The sequence below is a fragment of the Numenius arquata genome, chromosome 2 (assembly GCF_964106895.1).
Source record: "Numenius arquata chromosome 2, bNumArq3.hap1.1, whole genome shotgun sequence".
NCBI lineage: Eukaryota > Metazoa > Chordata > Aves > Charadriiformes > Scolopacidae > Numenius > Numenius arquata.
The window spans coordinates 43,117,162-43,135,390 of record NC_133577.1 but is presented as its reverse complement, the minus strand read 5'-3'; the positions used below and the strand labels follow the sequence as shown (position 1 = coordinate 43,135,390).

General features: G+C 46.7%; 1 protein-coding gene across 1 annotated transcript in view; it reads right to left on the bottom strand.

Moving 5' to 3' along the window:
* PROX1 (prospero homeobox 1) overlaps window positions 1–16,375 on the bottom strand; it is a 44,789-nt gene extending 28,414 nt beyond the window's left edge. Inside the window, exons 1-3 of the mRNA XM_074168905.1 lie at window positions 16,304–16,375; window positions 7,291–9,079; window positions 605–712 (exon numbers count right to left, since the gene is read on the bottom strand). Of these exons, the coding sequence (XP_074025006.1) occupies window positions 605–712; window positions 7,291–9,012 (1,830 nt within the window). The 5' untranslated portion in view covers window positions 9,013–9,079; window positions 16,304–16,375. The remainder of the gene's footprint in view (window positions 1–604; window positions 713–7,290; window positions 9,080–16,303) is intronic.
* Between the last annotated feature and the right edge of the window lie 1,854 nt (window positions 16,376–18,229).

Here is an 18,229-nt window from a genome sequence, read left to right as displayed (position 1 = left end):
CGACAGCTTTCATATCCTCATTTGAATAATGTGGCCTGAATCTGTCACTTTATTCATCCTCCTTATGCTCAGTGTACTCTGCATCAACAACAAATTAAGTTGTAAATAAGAGACAATCATCACTTTTGTTTTTAAGCAGCTTCTGCATGGAGAATTTCAATGTACTGTTTCTTTTTGACAGAAAGAAAGGGATTCTACACTCTGCTTATGTAAGCACAAATATGAGGAAACCAACCGAAATGAAACAATAAGGGAGCACTTCAGAACTGCTCCAAAATGTTCTTGGAAGTACATTTCTACCACCACCAAAATCTCCTTTTTTAATAGGATATATATAATGAAAACTGTTTAACTTACTGCAATAATTATTCTTACTTTGCTCTAAAATTTCAGTGATTTTTTTGTTTTTTATTTAAAAACACACCCTTTCCCCATCTAGGCACAAGCAGAGTACACCTCAGCAGGAAGAACAAGTGAATAATGTCAGCTGTAACCTTTGTGTACCCAGAAATATTATTAATCTCTAATATGATAACATGATACCATTTCATGAGCAAATATAGCATGCAGAAAGGACAGGGGGAGGGGAAAGAGATTTTCTTACCTTTACGTCTGAGAAGTAGGTTTTCAGCATATTGGAACTTGGGTACCGGGTGTAAAAGAACATGAGCTTGGCCTTTTTCAAGTGATTCGGCGACAGGCCTTCCTGCATGTAGGATTGAATTAGTAAAGGAAAATGCTGTTCTTGAGAAAGCTGTTTCTGAAGGTACAGAGCTATCAAAGTGCCCCCTTAAATACTCTCAGTTCTCCAGACTAGAGAAGAAAATATTAACATTTAAATTGCTGCGCTGTAATTTTCTGTAAAATAGCTAAACGGGGGATGCGAGGACGTGGAACTTAAACCCCATCTTTCCTATCGGTTTTGGTGCTGGGTCTCAGGAATCTTGCAAGTTTACGGCTTGTGTACCATATGTATGTTCACTTGTTGCTAAGGAAACAAATGCACGAAGCATGTGCCGCGGAAAACTTATCGGAAGCTTTTTCTCCCTCTCCTTTGCAATTCCAGCTAAAGTTTCTTTTTTCTCTCAGTGTTGTGCCACTTGCACAAAAGAAGGCTAATGCCTGTGAGACAATCGGAGGCGCTTTATCATTTTGAGCAATGTTTCATACAGGCAGTACATTTCACCTGTTTCATCCGTGTCGATAAATTTTAACATCTTGAGTAACTCTTCTCTAATCCTGTCCTGCTTTGCTCCAGTGGCTGCCTTGCAAATCAAAGCAAAATTTGTACTAGGCAGAGCCCCTCCGCCGCTCAATCCCCCCCACCACAAACTTGTCGCCTCCTGATTTACACAGTTAACTCCTCCGAGAACGAAGCTGTATTTGGGGCTAACCAATCGATAAATGTGGGCTAGCAGATCAATAAATGGCCACTTACCCTATAAGGCAGCCTATTTATCCTGGAAACATCATTACCTTTTAGATCTGTAAACAGAAGCAACTAAAAGAGTTCCCAAGGGAATGTGAAGCTAACCATAACAATCTCGGCTTGCTGATTTTTCTCCCAGCTTCTTGGCTCTCTTTTGTGTACTGCGTGCTAGGACGGCTCTGGTCACATCTGTGCCGCAGGCTGGCCCTGCCATTTCCTCAGCAAATTAATGGCTTTATAATTTATCAGAAATGAAGATGCACGTGGAGAAAATCAATGTGGCCCCCACAAGGTCAATTAAGGGTCCTTCCCAGAAGCTTCTCTAAGGACTGTTTCTCCTAAACACAATTGTTGAAAATTTCGCTCGGTTCACACCTTGGTGGGGGTGAACACGGTGGGGGGAAGGTCAACCAAGTTGACAGATGCGCTGCTGCCAAGGTGCCTCTTCCACCTTACGGCTGGGCGCACGTCAGCACAGAACATCTCATTCAGGCCTCGAGACGGGAAACCCAGACTAATTTTTATCAGCAGGTTACTGATGATTAGCTAGGGTTTTTTTTCAGAACAGAATTCCTTTTTCTTTTATCCGGGAAACCTACTGAAACCCTCTCCCTTTATTTCAGTTACACGGTTCATTTTTAGATTGGAAAAATGTAGCATTTTAAAAAAAAAAAAAAGTCTTTGACAATATTAGTTTAAAAACCTCTTATTATCTGCAAGTACATGGAAAACGGCTCAGCTGAACTTGCACTTTGTTTTAGATGCTTAATGATTACAAAGAAGATAATTTATGACTGACATACTTCTTGTGCCAAGAGAAGAGTTGAAAGAACCTCCAGTTACCTCCATTAGACTGATAGAGAAGTCTAAAAGAGCATTACACTCTGCAGTGCCATCTGTCAAAATACGTAAGTGAAATAATAGTAGCAAGCTGTCACCTATTGCTTAGTGATAAGAGTTTTAGACAAATCAAAACTTCTACGCCAGAAATCCATTTTGTTATGCGATCCTTTCAGGAAAGTGGGGGTCCAAAGGGGGACTCCAATAAGTAAAAGGAAAAAAAAAAGCCCTAAGTCTCCTTAATTTGCAATTGCTGTGATGCTGACAACATGTTAATATCAGGTTTGGCGTACATTCTCTTTCAGTGCAAGCTCAAAGACGGACTTAAACTTTCAAAAAAGCTCTCATATTTGCTGGATTTAAGCATATTAGACAGTTGTCTAAGCATTTGGATTCCTTCTGCATTTAGGATTTTTAAATATTTTGTGCTCTAATGCCAGAGGATATTGATATTGAATGAAACATGTATTAAAAGATGTTCTGAGACTCAAATTCTCAGAAATCCATTTTTTATTAAAATTATACTTGTTCTTAAGCACTTGGCAGCCTTAAATCGATATCAAATATGCAACAAATCTGTCTATCTTGATCCTAAGGTTAACGCTTTACTGTGATAAAAGATATGATCTGTAATAATCTAGCAAAAAATAGTTAATGACAGACTTAAGAGCTAAGAATTAGATAACCCATTGCTATTTCAGAAAAAACCCGAACTGACCAATTGCCTAATTTCCTTTTTAAGTGCTTGGGCTGAAAAGCAACTGTTCTTCCAAGAAAGCACTAGCTGTTTCCAGGATACTTACACACGCACAATGACTCATGATGAAATAGATTCAGTAAACATACAGCTGTACCGAACACGAGCTAAGCCCCATTCAAGGCCAGGAAAGAAAACGAGCACAAATAAATATTAAGGAGGTAAAGGGAGGAGGGGTGCCGAATGGAACGCAAACAAGCTCTGTCCCAGCAGCTCGTGTGGCTTGCCTCAATTCTCTTAGCTATAGCTTTGTGAAGACAGATGACATTCAATTCTATGGGTAATGCAAAATAGACAATAACTGCTGAAACTTGAGCCAGCTGCCAGGTGTAAAAAAAAGAAAAAAAAAAAAAAAAAAAGGAAGGAAAAAAAAAAGGAGAGAAAGAAAAGATGATAAATCCATAAATTAATGAAAGACATCTGCTCAGGAACATAAAAGATCAGAGGAACAGTGTACTGCAGCTGAACCTAAAGCGGTGTTCAAACAACCTGAGAGTCTCGGCGCAGTGCGTTTACACAGCACATTGTAGCCTCACCTAATGTAGCAGCAGCAAAAAGGCAAAACACTAAGAAATAGGAAGTGAAAGACTGGGAATGACACACACGCACACTTTTGTGTGTTTTAACTGGGGAAGCACAAGGGTGGCATTGCACAGCATTTGACTCATTTGCACTTCAATCCTCCCAGGTAATGCTCCTCTTTTGCAAAAACATTTTTCAGTGGAGATGATCTTTCACTCCTGTTACTCTCAGTCTGAGCTCCCACAAATGATCTAACAGGCTTTTCTAGCCCACACATGTATTGAGCTGAAGGAAAAGAGGTAAGAATAGGCTGTATCAGGTAAAAAAATCTGCACTAGCAAAGCCAAGCTGCTCCTTAAGTTACACCTCCGGCGCTTTTAATCAGCAAAGCTCCAAATAGCTGTATCTCAGAGCATCTTCAAGACCCTCCAAAGAACGGGCTGGCTGGAAAGTATTTGTTCGTCGCCCAGGTTTTATCAACAGCACAGAGTTATCCAGTTTGCTGTACAATCGCTCTTTTTTTAAAAAAAAAGTTTAATTAGTCTAATTCTAGTCAGATGTAATAACTCCTCATTTCAAAATGTTGTAATTCACTAATTATAGCTTTCACATATTGGGACTGTGAAACTCATTCCAGTTGGATTGGAATTCTGTTTAAAAATAAATAAAATTGTAGAAAGTTTCACTAATGCTTTAAAGCCCTCCTGCCAGCGAGAGCGTGCTAAACTTCTTCACCTTTACAGATGTCTTAACAGCACACAAACTACTGTTGTGCTTCAATTTTGATCTATGCAAATGCTTTGGGACTGAACAAGGCTATTTTTCTTGAGATGCAAAGAGGATGCATGACAAAGAAAGACCGTGCAGAAAAACAATTCGCTGCCTGTTTCTTTTGGAATTTGAATAAAACTTAATATTTGATTAAACAGATTAGCTTGCAAAGATACAGGCTGCATTCATGACCAAGACGGGAATTCATGCTGCAGGTGCATCTTATCTTGTTTAGCAACACACACAAACATTAACCGTTTCCTTCTGCAATTCAGCAAAGAACGTTCAGATACATTTTACAGGCATTGGTTGGAGAAAAAAAAAAAAAAAAAAAAAAAGAACAAAACTCAAAAAACCCCCAAAACCAGGCTAGTCCACTGTTTTAGCTTACTACTAAAACCTGAACTTGGCTGTATCTGCTATTCTTATGTTCTCATCCCGGCTGTATTGTCCAGGAAAACAGATGTTGCTTTCTGCGGGGAAGAAAGATCTGCTTCTCTCAAGAAATATATTCCCTATATGTGTACATTCAACCATGTAAAATAAAAGCACCACAACAGAATCGGCCACAAACAAACCAACATCCATACTGCGCCTTGCCCTGGACAAATGAGACACTGCCAGAAAAAAAGATCCATCCCCACAGCTGAGCCATATACCAGGCTACATATTCTGCAAAAGCACTATTTAATAAATCTGTCTGTCCCAACAGGTCTGTATCTAAAGCCAGATCCAACTGCAGCCTGCAATAGCGGCTAGATGGGAAAGTCACAGTGCTTTCTCAATGGCAGGGGAAGAAGCAGGGCAAGGGAGGAGGAAGGAAATCACTGTAGCACCCGGCGCTTTCCCTGGCTAAGCCTCAGAGCGGCGGGGGACTCTCACACCCCTGTTTTGGCAGAAGCAACAAGCTCCACTGGCGACCGCCAGTGAGAACGAGAGGAGAAAGGGCGAGAAACGGCAGGGGTGAGGGAGAGATGCTCCACGGGTGGAGAGGATCACGTGCAGCCCTAGAACTGCTCCTAGTTCACACGCTTGGCATTTTTCAGCTCTGACCACTCCTCTCCCAGGATAGGAAAACTACTTTTATACAAAAACAATTAGTATGCCACTGTACTGTTTGGTAGAAATTACTTAATTGCTCTGGCCTGAGTCTTGCCCTCGGCTGCCACTCCTGTTGACCTCAGGACTGCTTTCCGAGCATTGCAGCTTGCATTTCAATATGCAAGAAAGATTTTCATTTTGGATCTCCAAAAGTAACTGGCAGTAACTGTGAATGATGCTGGCGTTAGACCGACTCCTCCGTTTTGCCATACAACATCGATGGCGAGCTGAAGATTCCCCTGCTACTGACGCAGCAGAGAGATCCTCTTTCAGCAAAGAGGTTCCTCAAATGTCATGTCCATTACCAGCTGGCTCTTTAAAACACCAACAACTAAGGAAGGTGCTCTCAAATCGGGAACCCTTCCCCATATAGAAACGGGACTTTTCATACAGGTCAGACAGCAGCAATTCTTGACTCAGACTTGACCAAAGTTAAGCTGGTGGTGATGGGCTCTGGACTCGCAGCACTTGCCTTCATCCTAGTGGTGTCTGCTGCCAAGGGAAGGATGGAAAGTCCAGGTAACCAGTGGGTTGCAAGCCCTGCCAGCACCCTCCTGAGGATTTAACACATCTACATGAAATATGGTTAAATTTATCTAAATCCAACAGAGTTATTAATTGCCTAGAACATACCCAGTGATGGGGCAGAGCCTCATGCATCCACCTTCGCGTGATACCCCTGGAAAGGGGACAAGTTCCTCAGCATCACTGCCATCATTCAGGGAGGGGCAGAGTTATTCAGTCACAATTACTTTCATCAGCTGAGGAACAAAATTAGCTGCATCTAAGGCTCTGCATTTGTGCTGTTGCCTTCTGCTGGGATCTTGGAGCTGGGATAAAACATGGGTTTACCCTTCATTCAAAATACTCAATTTTAGCATTGGGCAGACACGGCATTTTGTTCACTTTCAATACAACTGTACTTGGAAGAAAAATCTTCTGACCAAAAAGCACATTAGGGGAAAAGATGCAAGGAGTGGGAGGTGTTATTGCTAAAAAAGAAAAAAAAATAAATCTAGTACTAGTTTCCAGGAAAAAAGAAAGATCATGACTATGTCTGGATATGCCTAAATAAAGGCAGAGGTGTATTTTTCCCCCTAGCTAAAGCCTGCTATTGAGCTAAAAAGAGATATTTTATTATCATCTTTTTTTTTTTAAGCAGGGGAAGTGTCCTGTAAATTTAATACAGCTGAAGTTTTATATTTAATTGTACTCTCTAGCTTTCCAAAATAATTTGCTTTGTGTATGTTAGGACAAAAGATTTCTGTGTATGGCTGAACAGAGGTTAATCATGCATAGCAGGCAGCTGCACAAGGGCTGAGGAACAGACCTCTGGGTGGGGGAAACAACTTGATGCAGCCTGAATATATCAGTACCTGTGTCTTTTGTGCTTCGTCTCCCTTACGGGCTTGAGAGCTGAAGGCTCGTGATGACCAGACCATGGCTCTCTGTGAGCCCCAGCCACAACACCGTTAACACAGGTAACGTGTTGGCCTGGCAGGGCGTGGAAAGGAGGCAGCCGTGGTTTTGGGGCAAGGGCAATGTCCCCTCGATCACCTCCCTGCCTGGGGAAGGACCCACTGGCCCCCCAAGAAACCCATCAGCTCGTGGCTGGGCTCAGTTTCTTACCCCACAGGATGGTCTACAAGGCTTAGGGAGGGCGGGTGGCTATTTTATGTGAATGTTGTTGCTGAAGGAGCACCGTTGGTCAACACTCAGCATTTTATTTGGCCTCGCCAAGCCCCCCACCCGCTCCCCCATGACTGCTCCGCTCCTGCAGCCCCCGGGGAAGCCCCGGGGTACAGGCATGGCCCCTCATCCTCTCCCGCCAGCCACCACCAGGTTATCACTCGTCTTTCAAAAAGGATATTGCACTTCCCGAGTAGGGAGAGATTTCGGACATGTCTTGCAGGTCTCCACACTCGGACTTTATGAGGGACAAGGAGAGGCCCTCGGCGGCACTGGGGGGGTGGGCAGGCGAGCAGGGGTGGTGGTTCATGTGGTGCGACGACATCTTGGTCCTCAGGCTGGTGGTCTCCCGGGTCAGGTCGAGGGATTCGGGGGAGGCGCGCTCTTTCCCCGGGAAGGAGGCCGACGGGGCACCCAGGGGGCTCTGGAAAGGGTAGGCCATGAGGGGCAGCGGGAAAGGGTGGCGGAAAGAGGAGGTGGAAAAGCCGGCAGTGGCTGAGAGTGGGGACTGGTGCAGGGAGGCATGATGGCCGCCGGACGGCGGGGCCGAGGCGGATTGGTCGGAGGAGTTTTTGCGGACGACAAGGGGCAGCGCCTCAGTTTGGTCAGTGGCGCCAGGCATGGGGACGTTGCCGAAGGTGTCGAGGGGGTTGGGAATGATGACGTCCCCAAAGCACTGCAGGCGCTGGTTGGCCGTGTGGAAGTTGTGGTTCTCCCCGTTGACGGCGAACCTCGCCTGCGGGATCTGGAGAGGCGGGAAGACCTGAGGAAGCTGGCGGGAGGGCTTGGACGAGAATACCTTGACCACCGTGTCCACAACTTGTGACATGGCGGTGTTGAGCTCCTGCTTCAGCGTCTCAGCCAAATGTTTGCCTTCGGGGTGGAAGGCGTTCGGCCCTTGCTCCTTCTCCTTGGGACCTTCTCTTTTCGGCTTGTTCTCCACGATCTCCTGCTCCCGGATGAGGGCCCGTGCCCGGTCGATGAACTGCCCCGGGTCCAGCTCGCACATCTCGTTGTCCGACCTGCCGACGGAGTCGCCGCCCCTCGCGTCCATGGTTTCGGAGCGCATGCTGTCTTCAGACAGGTTGCCATCTTCATCATTTTCGGAGTCAGTGCTGTCATAGATCTGGTAGAACTTCTCCTGCAGCTGGCGCAGCTGCTTCTGCATGTCCTCCAGCTGCTGCTTCAGCTGTCTGCGCTCCTCTCGCTTCTGCTCTTTCCTCGCTGAAACCAGCTGCTGGAAACTCTGCTGCTGCTGTTGCGGCAGCTTTTGCTTGCGTTTGTTTTCTCTGTAACTTTCTCGGGGACTCACAGACTGCGGAGCTATTTCTCTTTCGTTTTCATTGCCCCTTAATGCCACGCTGGGGGAATGGCTCATACCCCGAATTATATTCTCAACCCGGGCGCGTTTAGCTCTCAGGTGCTCGTCGCATAACCGATCCACATCAAACTGGCTCATAGTCGGCCTGCCAAAAGGGGAAAGACACTCTTGGGGGCTGTCTCTTGAAGAGTTGCTGCATACATCCTCCTGATGTACTTCTGAGCCTGTACTAGAGAGACCGCTGGCTTGGAAACTGGGCTCTGTGCCACCATTTTTGTTCATGTTATTTTTCAACAGCTGGGAAATTATGGTTGCTCCTGGAAAAGGCATCATGGCATCTTCATATGAGTTCGCCCTCTTCAGCAGCTTGCGGAGTACATTTGACTTTTCCCCATCTGCATGCTGCACCACTGAATACTCGACATCCTGCTCTGAACCTTGGGGATTCATGGCACTAAAAAACGTTGCTCTTGCCTTTGCAAAAAATGCAGATGCTGTCCCTACCGTCCTTTTCACTCCAATGTCAACTCTTCTTCTCTTGGTTTGCCTGCTTAAGAGGGCTGTGCTGTCATGGTCAGGCATCACTGGACTGTTATTGTGCCATCTTCAAAAGCTTGTCAGCTGGGCTCAGCTCAAGAATCCTGGGACCCTGGCCAACAGAACAAAAGGACTGATGAATCATTTTCTTTAAATTTCTCCAAATTTCCTGACCTCAATCCTGAATAAAATGCAAAATGCATAGGCTCTGGGATTTATGGCACATTACAATTATTGCAATTTATTATGCACTCTGCTTGAAATGAAACATTTTTAAATATTTCTGCTCCACTGGTTTAAGATGGATTAAGATTTAAAAAAGCAAAAACTGCTTAAGCACCAGTAATATGATTCTCTTGCACAAATGCCTAAAATGATACTGTTTATCTTCCGAAGAAAGAGTAGATTAGAAGAACACAGCCTCTGACAACCAATTGATTAAATTTAGGGCATTGAGATACATGTTACAAAAGAAGATGAAACTACTCCTTATTTAAGATTTATTGTTAAAACAAGAAATTGTATAAAATTTGGATTAAAAAAATTCAATTGCAATGTAAAAAACATAATTGTAGCTTTGCTTTTTAAAGAGAGATAAAACTGGTAAATAAACATTCGAAGGTCAAAACAACAGCTTTCACTTAATTGTAGGTAGGATAGTATATGTGTATGTGAAAGGCAAAGAAATCAGAGATGCATTTAGGCTTACACTGGGGAAAAAAACAACCCTCTCTTAAATCATTAGGGAAACATTTATTCAGCAAAGCAAAAATGCATTAAAATATTTTATGGTCAGGATTATAATATTTACAGAGATGTGATCAAATAAAGGCCAAAATGTACTTCGTTAACACAGCCTTGTATGTATCAGTGTCTAGCCACGACTGTCTTGAATTCCCCATACATTCCTTTCCTTTTCTTAACTTATATTCTCCAAGCAAGCCGCGCTACCAAAGGCTGAAGATTCCGTATTTCGTACGCTAAAATACATGACGTTAAATTTTTTGCATAGCAGAAATGAGGCATGTTCAGTGTCACATCTCTCTGCTTCAGAAAAAGCTCCAAGAACAGTATCTCGAATGCCCAGCGAAGCCCTTCTTACATGTAATATTTTGAATACACAGAATCTTATTTCCTGTGACATGCAGAAAAGATGAGAAAAAATATGGAAAGATGAAAGAAATAACATCAATCAGCTGCGTGAGAAAGGAAGATACCTTCTCTTTATATGAACTCTCATTGTTTCCCAGGAACACAGCATAAAAAGATAACACACTTCCTTGCATTTTGTAAAAGGCTCTTGACATAATTTGTGACTTATTAACTAGTGATGCTAAACTCACATTGCACATAAAGCACTAGACGCTCTTTCCTGTTTCTTAAAATTTAACACTGAGGAAAATTAAAATATTTTTCATGCGAGGCTTATCTAATATTAAACTTTACATTTGCTTAACAGAGCACAATCTTCACAATAACAGGGTATATTGCCAAAGGCAGCATGCAGACTTTTTGGAATTGCTCCCATCTCTTTCGGTTCACCTGTAAAAACATCTACGTGCTCCCTAGGACTGCATCTGTGGCTAGTTTTAAAGAATGACTATCCATGCAAATAGGCATAATTTCAGCATGAAATAATCTGTAAAATCAAGACAGTAGTCAATGCTTAGTTTGCAACCAGGATGAAAAAAAAAAAAAAAGAGCTTTTAATACATACAAAGATTATGTTTATTCTGCAGCCTTTGCCCACGTATTCTGGATGTACTAAAAGAATTTTCAGAGGTTTGGTGTCAGAGACAGTTATGCAAGGGATGTGATGTTTGTTTACATTACTGGCTCCTTGCATACAGGAAAGCAAAGAATGATAAAAATAAAAAAATAAATGTCATGAATTCAGATGGGAAATGCAGAGCCTTACACTGTTATCAGAACGCTGCCTTCAGAGATCATTCCTTATCAAGAAACACATTAGGCAAGAGAAGTTTGGAGACCTCGCAATAATAATAAAATAACATGGAGTTCTGTTGCAGGGGCCCAGTTCTACCACCTGCACACGGGGTTGCATCCCACCCAGCACGAAACTCCCCTGGAGTCCGGGGATCCAAAATCCTCTTACGCGCCAGTGGTCGGATCAGGCCCTGCTAGGCAGAACGTGTCGTAAAAGACTGTCTCCTGCTCTCTCTCCATTAATGCAAAAGGAGTTTTTCAGGGAGCAGAATCAGGCTCAAACAACTAGGTCTTCCCCTAAAAAAATTGGAGGAGTTGGGATTTCAGAAGGGTTGGTTTCGTAAATAAACAGCCAAGTCCTCAAGGAGTGGAAAAGGGCGACCATCACCGGAGATTTTAAGCAGGCAGTACTTGCACAGAATAAACCAGGGTCAAGGTTGACCTGTCAGTCTAGTGGTGGTCATTTGAAAGCGATATAAACTAACTGCAAGATAGCCGAAGGATTCTTGCTTACTGCATGTAAGATATTCTAAAGGCATTCTGTGTAAAGATAATACTTGCCAATAGGAAAAAATAAAAAACCCCAAACCCTCAACACCGAAAACCTTCACGCTTTTCCTTCCTTTTCTGTAGTCAAGCTACGCTTGATTGAGATCCAGCAATAAGTTCCCAGACTCACACCAAAAAACTCATGTCAGGTTTCAAGTTTTGCACGTTTCCCAGCAAATTTGAGGTGCCTGACCACTGTTTCCCTCTCTCTTGCCCAATCCCAACCAAGGACACGCATGGGGAGGGCTCGCTGTACCCTTGAGTCAGCAGCTCAGGAAATAGGCTGTCCTGCGCCAGGTTGGAAGGTCATTGCCACGCATCCTTCCTCCCCAGTGTCCATTTTCCTCTCCCCAAGTCCCCGTACCAGCAGCTGCTCGCCTGCCCATTCCTGCCATCGCAGACATGCGGCAGGAGGTGCTCTGGAGCGATGCCCCCTCCTTCCCGCACTGGAAGCTGAAAGCATTGGAGTTATCGTACACTTAACCTGGGTATTAAGCAACATCTCCCATTTGCCCTGGTGTTATCCTGAGCCTACAGACTGCCAGCTTTAAGGCTTACGTGCCTTTCGGCTTAAATATGAGAAATAGTTCTACTTTAGCCTGACAAAACAGAACGGGGATTGAACGGCCAGTTAATATTTTGGTCTCAGAGGATGAAAACCAATTCACACCTCAAGGGAAGTGGAATGGCACGTACAGTGGGATACAAAATCCCAGCCACGACAGGCAGACTTCTAGACTGATTAGATTAGAGCTGGACAAATAAGGAACTCGTGGAGGGGGGGGGAAATAATTAGGAAGTTTGTATCCTTTATGTAGTACCAGTACTTTGGCTGCACATTGTCTCAAAACTCTATTTCATATACCTACTGTCTCTGTACAGCCATCCACAAATACATAGTTAGAAAGATAGCTTAGGTTGTCAAGATCTGCGTAGAAATCTTAAGAAGCATCATTTCTTTCTAAGTTACAGTGTTTTAAATTTCTGAAGGTTAAATTTGCTTTACACATCACTTCCAATAGTCCTTGCATGCCAAGTGCAGTTTATGTTAAATTTACCCTCCACATCTTGAGCCTCAACTCGCACAACGTGGCTTTCTCAGAAACCGAACATTTTCCATGCCCATGTAATTAAAAATCATACCAAGGGCCTCAGCACTAAGTCCATCCATAAACTAGCTTGCAGTATTTTATTTACAAATTTACTTTCAAAACTTTTGTTTAAGGAGATAGGATTAAAATGTGGCTATGAATAACCTCTTAACAGCACAGCAGCTACAGACAGGGGTTTATTTCATATCCATTTGATATGCACTGACATTTTAACTAGAAACAGATTAATTTCTAGGTATCCAAGAGTTACTGTTACCAAACCTTTGGGTAGAACAGTCTTTAGAAAGGAGTATGATGTCAGGTATTTAACCGCACTCATTACAAATAAATCGATTTCTAATCAATTTTGTTAACTCATCTTGATCTGCAAAGATGCGGATCATTTTCTCCCAGGTTAATTCATACACCTATGAAATGCAAAGGAGATGTAAATTCAAACTCACCCTCCTCAGCCACTCTGACAGACCCTAGCCAAACCAAAGCAGCCATTAAATACACAGCAGCGAAGTCCTAAACTTGACGAATATTCATGGATGAATTCAAGGAGATACCAGTTTAGAGAGCTGAAATTGTTCCTATCTTTTCACAAGCTGACTACTTCCTTTGGTCCAGCGTCTGCCTGCTTCACGTCAGCCCATTATGCCAATATCACACAAGAAATTTAACACGCTTCTGCTAATAGAAATATTTAGATCTTTCACTCTAAAGCGCTACACGGGGTATGGCTTTGCCAGAATCAGCCAGGAAGCGCAGGATGAAAATTATTCCAGTCAACAGCATTTCACGCACAAAACCACAGCTAAAATCCGAAGAACAGATGACATCTATTCACCATAGATCTGTTCAGCGCTAAAATCACGTCGCCCACTAATGAGAAAGTACTACCTTTTCGTACAGCTCTGACACAAGTTTTCTTGGGAGAAGGGGTTATCCAAGTCCCTTAGCTGAGACATGTAATCGCAGAATTTGAAACAAGGCAGAAATGAAGACGAACTAATTGTGCAGCAACAACTACTTTGTTAGGATTTCTCTGTAAGAAGTAAAAATCAGATCCTGACTTCCTTCAAAATTATGCTGACTGCTCTTCAGCCTTAAAGAAAAAAGCCACCCTCGTTTAATGAACCTGGTGATACCCAGGGCCCAATCCAGCAAGGTATTCAGCAATTCCTGTGAATGCCAAACATCCTCGATGCCCATCGACTACAGGGGGAATTGACAGAACTCGCTAACAGGAGGGATTCGGCATCTCATTAGTTCAGGCCTTTATTTTGGGGACATGCAGGGCCCTCCACCACTTATCTGTGCTCGGCACTACTGGAGGAAACCGATTCTTTGAACGGGAAAAAGAAATCAATCCGCTCAAGGTATAACATTGAAAACATTTTCCTTCTCTTGTGCCAGTTGGGTCCTTATTATTTCACTGATTGTGAAGAAAATAACTCACATGGTCTCTGTGCAAAGACAATACTGAAATGTTCGCAAGATTCCTACTACAAACTCAGCCCAAGTTTTCCAGGATATTTCTTTTTTATGCTACATGGTATCATTAAATCACAATTCTTGAATTAGTTAATCTAGCAGTAAGGCTGCACTTTGAGACAGAATAAATCATGATTTAGTGACTACAAATTGCAGTATTTACAATTCTGCCTCGAATCAAATTAAACTCCAATTTCAAAATGTGTCCATTCTTACGACTATCTTAATTTATCAACTGACCATAAAAAAGACAAGTCATATAAACTGAGAGGCCTCGGAGTTCAACTGGCAGGAAAGTTAACTGTATATACTGACAGTGCCATTCAGGGGATGTAAGATACTTTACAGAATAATTTAATAGGGAGCTGTTAGTGAAAAGTATATACATTGTACTCTTTATCGCAGTTCAACTCATGAAATGTTGATACTCTGTCTACCCTTGAGTATTAATAAACATTTCACAGTATGTGATATTGCTGCTAAAGGTAAGCCCTGGACAAAAAGCAGATAAAATAAATGCAAAACGAGCTGCAGTGGTCGTAAACTTTACATGATTGATGGCAACTCGCAGAAAAACTGCGAGAAGAAGACATAAAGGGTATGTGCCACATGCAAATCTACGGGTAAGGAAACTGCCTCCGTATAATTCATCCTTCGTTCTGCCAAACCTCTACAGACGATGGAAGTGACAAATAATCTGAGCTTTTACACCTCGTGGTGACACAGACACGTTTCTGTACCCCGCATTAGACAACTGGTGGACCTTCCCGCCACCCAGCAACGGCCATGGATGCGCGGATGCGCTTCCATGTGCCCCCGACCTGTCCCCAAACCCGGATGAGGGTTTGGGGGTGACGCTCGCAGCGCAGCCAGAAGTGCCACGGCGTTCACCACCAGCACTTGGGACCTGTGGGAAACTAGCGGGTTTCCAAATCCTCGCCCTGGCAACTTTTGCCCGACATCAAGGGCACCTCTAGCCTGCAGCCCGTTTCCCCTGCCAGCCGTGATTGACACCTCCGACTTTGTCAAAGATATGAAGTTAATATCCCCCGTATCCGTTCTTTCCGCAGACGGGGCACACGTACGTGACACCGACGACTCCATCCCACCTCGGACGCGCCTTTCGGGGGCATCGACCCCCCGCAGACACACGGTTACCGATCTGCTTCCCGGGGCTGACCTCGTCACCCGTCCCGGCCGCACCGGGAGGCGGCGGCCGGGACCCTCCGCGCACCGCTCCGCAGCCACCCGCCCAGGCGCGCAGCGGAGCGCACCTGTCCGCACTCCGCGCACCTGCCCGCGCCCCCGGCGGCTCTGACCCGCCGGCCGCCGCCCCGCTGCAACAGCGACCGCGGGGGATACGCGCAACTTTCTTTCCCCCCTCCGCAAAGACGCGCGGACCCCAGGGCGGCCCCGCTCCGCCCCCGCGGAGCCGTGCCCTGGCTGCCCGTCGGGCCCCGCATTTTCGGTGCCCTCTCCCTCCCCCCCCCATCCCGGGCCGCTCACCCCAAACACAGCCCCCCACGCCCCCCCGGCACCGTTCCTCCTGCGCTTTAACTCCGTTTAAACACATGGCAAAGTGCTCCGGGTCACTCGGCCGATAAACGGAAAATGAAAAAAGCCAAGAAAGATCTCCATCAAAGGCTAAGAAAAAAAAATTAAATCCCCCTCAAGAAAAAACAAACAACAGCCAAACAAACAGAAAGTAGCAATAATCCTAATCTTTTCCCAGATCAAGGCTCTTATCCCGCGACTTGCATTTGATCTCTTCTCATGTGCTCGCTACCTACCACTCAAATCCCATTTTCTATACATTTCCACAATTCGCAGCTCGTCCCACCCTTGGAAATGAAAAAAAAAAAAAGTAATCGCAAGGATAAGAAGAATACGAATAAAAAGTCCCTGCGCTTCCCGGTTTGGGTTAAAAAGGAGAACTAGCGACATGCAAATGACAAGCAAATTGGAAGAGACAAAAAGAAAGGCAGCTATAATAAACAAGACAAAGAGGAGGCTCAGAGGACCGGAGCAGGAGTTTAAAGCAGGGGATGGGGAACTTCTGCGGGGACGGGGGGGAGGAGGAGGAAGCTGGGAACAACAAAAAGAAGCGAAATACCGACTGCGTTTTCGGTCCCGGCAAAACTGCCCTCCAACCCAGGGAATAAAAGAAAGACCGGTCCACAAAAGGTGGCAGCGAGAGAGCCAAGGGGAAGGGGGGGGGAGGATCACCTAACAACGAGCAGGTCACTTACTCTCCAGCCCTGGGCAGGCTACGGTGAGCGCTCCATCGGGCGCGGCGCGTACAAATCCTTACCGCTTTATCTACCGGGGAATTAAAACTACTCAGCTAATAAAGTCAGAGCAATTTTGCCTCTCTCTCTCCCCCCCCCCCCCCCGCCCCCGGCCCCCCTCACCCCCCGGAAAAAAAGAAGCACAGGTTTGATAACGGTGATCAGCATTTTGCCGGGAATTTCATTTCCCCGCCCCAGACCATTTAAAGCAGCCCAAGCAAGTGCGAATTTAAAAAATAATAATAATAATAATAATAAAAATCAAATAAATAATAAAAATTAAAAAAAAAAAAAAAAAAAAAGACCCGAAAAGGCCGAAAAAGCGGGGAGGGACGGCGCGGGCGCGGAGCGGGTACTTACTCCGTGCAAAAGGCGACGAAACTGAGCCTCTGGGTGAGGTGTGTTTTTTTTTTTTTGCCGGTGGAAAGCGAGGACACGCACACGCACATGCACCCACCGCACGCGCCCCGCACACCCGCGCGCACCCCGGACACGGTCGGACACACGCGCGGACACCACGCGCGCCGCCGGCAGAGCCCCCGCCGCTGATGAATATGATAATCGGGCGAGGGCGGGCGAGCGGGCGAGGAGCGCGGGCGGGCGGGCGAGCGAGCGGCGGGCGAGCGGCGGCGGCGGCGGGGCCGCGGGGGCGGAGGAGCGGAGCGGGGCGCGGAGCGGAGCGCGGAGCGGGGCAGGGCTGGGGCTGGGGCTGGGGCTGGGGCTGGGGCTGGCCGAGCCGAGCGATGGCTCCGGCACCGCCACAAGATTTACTTTAAGACACAGCTGAAGGAAACAGGAAGACTAGACGTCACGATCCGGAGTGACGTGAGCCCGGCCCGGCGCCCAATCGGGAGGCTCCTTGGGACGGACGGGGGGGAACGGGGAGAACTTGGCAGGAGCGGGGAGAGAGGAGAGGGGAGAGCGGGGGGGCGGGAGGGACCGCCCCGCCCCCGCGGGAAGGTGGCGGCGGCCGCGCACCTGCGTGGGGGACGGACGGACAGACACGGGGCGGGAGCGCCGACGGGGCGGCCGGGGAGGGGGGGGGGAGCACAAAAGCCGCCGCGCGTGTGTGTGTGAAGATAAACTTTAGGAAAGTCATCCCCGCGGGGGATGCTCCGCGGTGCCCCACACGGGAGTTTTCCACGCGGGAAGAGTCCCGCAGAGGAGTGCCGGGGCGCAGGGGGATGCTCCCCCCACCCTCTTCTCCCCCGAGTGCGCGTATTACACGCGTTAAAGCATCGCAGTCGGTGAAGCCGAACCACGCGGGTCGCAAACTTCTAAGAGAAGCGGGTGCGCGCCCCCCCCGGCGCGGGGCCGTGCGCGGGATGCGCGCGGGTCGCTTGCCACGTGTGAGGCAGAAAATCGAGCTTCGGGTCGCGGCGCGTGGAGCGACCGGCCACGGCCCCCGCGAACAGCACGCCACAAGTTTCGGTCAACTGAAACCCATCCCCAGCTCAGCACAGCCCCGCTCCCGGCGGGAAGGCTTGGGGGAAAAAAATTATTGGGGTTTTGGGGGGGGGGGGGGAGGGTGGGGAGAAGAGAAAAAAACCCAAAAGAGGCTTTTCCCAGCAGGTCCGGGCTGCGAGCCGGACCAAAGCCTGCCGGGCGCGCTTTGTCCCGAGGTGAGCCCGGGTTTCCGCGGCGTGGGGCAGGGAGCGCCCGCACCCCACGCCCCGGCTGCCGCGGAGGGTCGCCCGGCCGCCGCCGGCGGAGCGACGAGGCTTCCCGTAGGAAAACGGCCTTGGGCTTGCGGGCGGCAGGGGAATAAACTGGGGAGAGGGAACAACGTCCTGCGGAGGGAGAGAGGGCGGCGGAGCGCTGCAGGGCGCTCGGCGGCAGGTAAGGACGGCGCTGCCTCGCCGGGCCCCTCCGCGCCCGCCCCTCGGG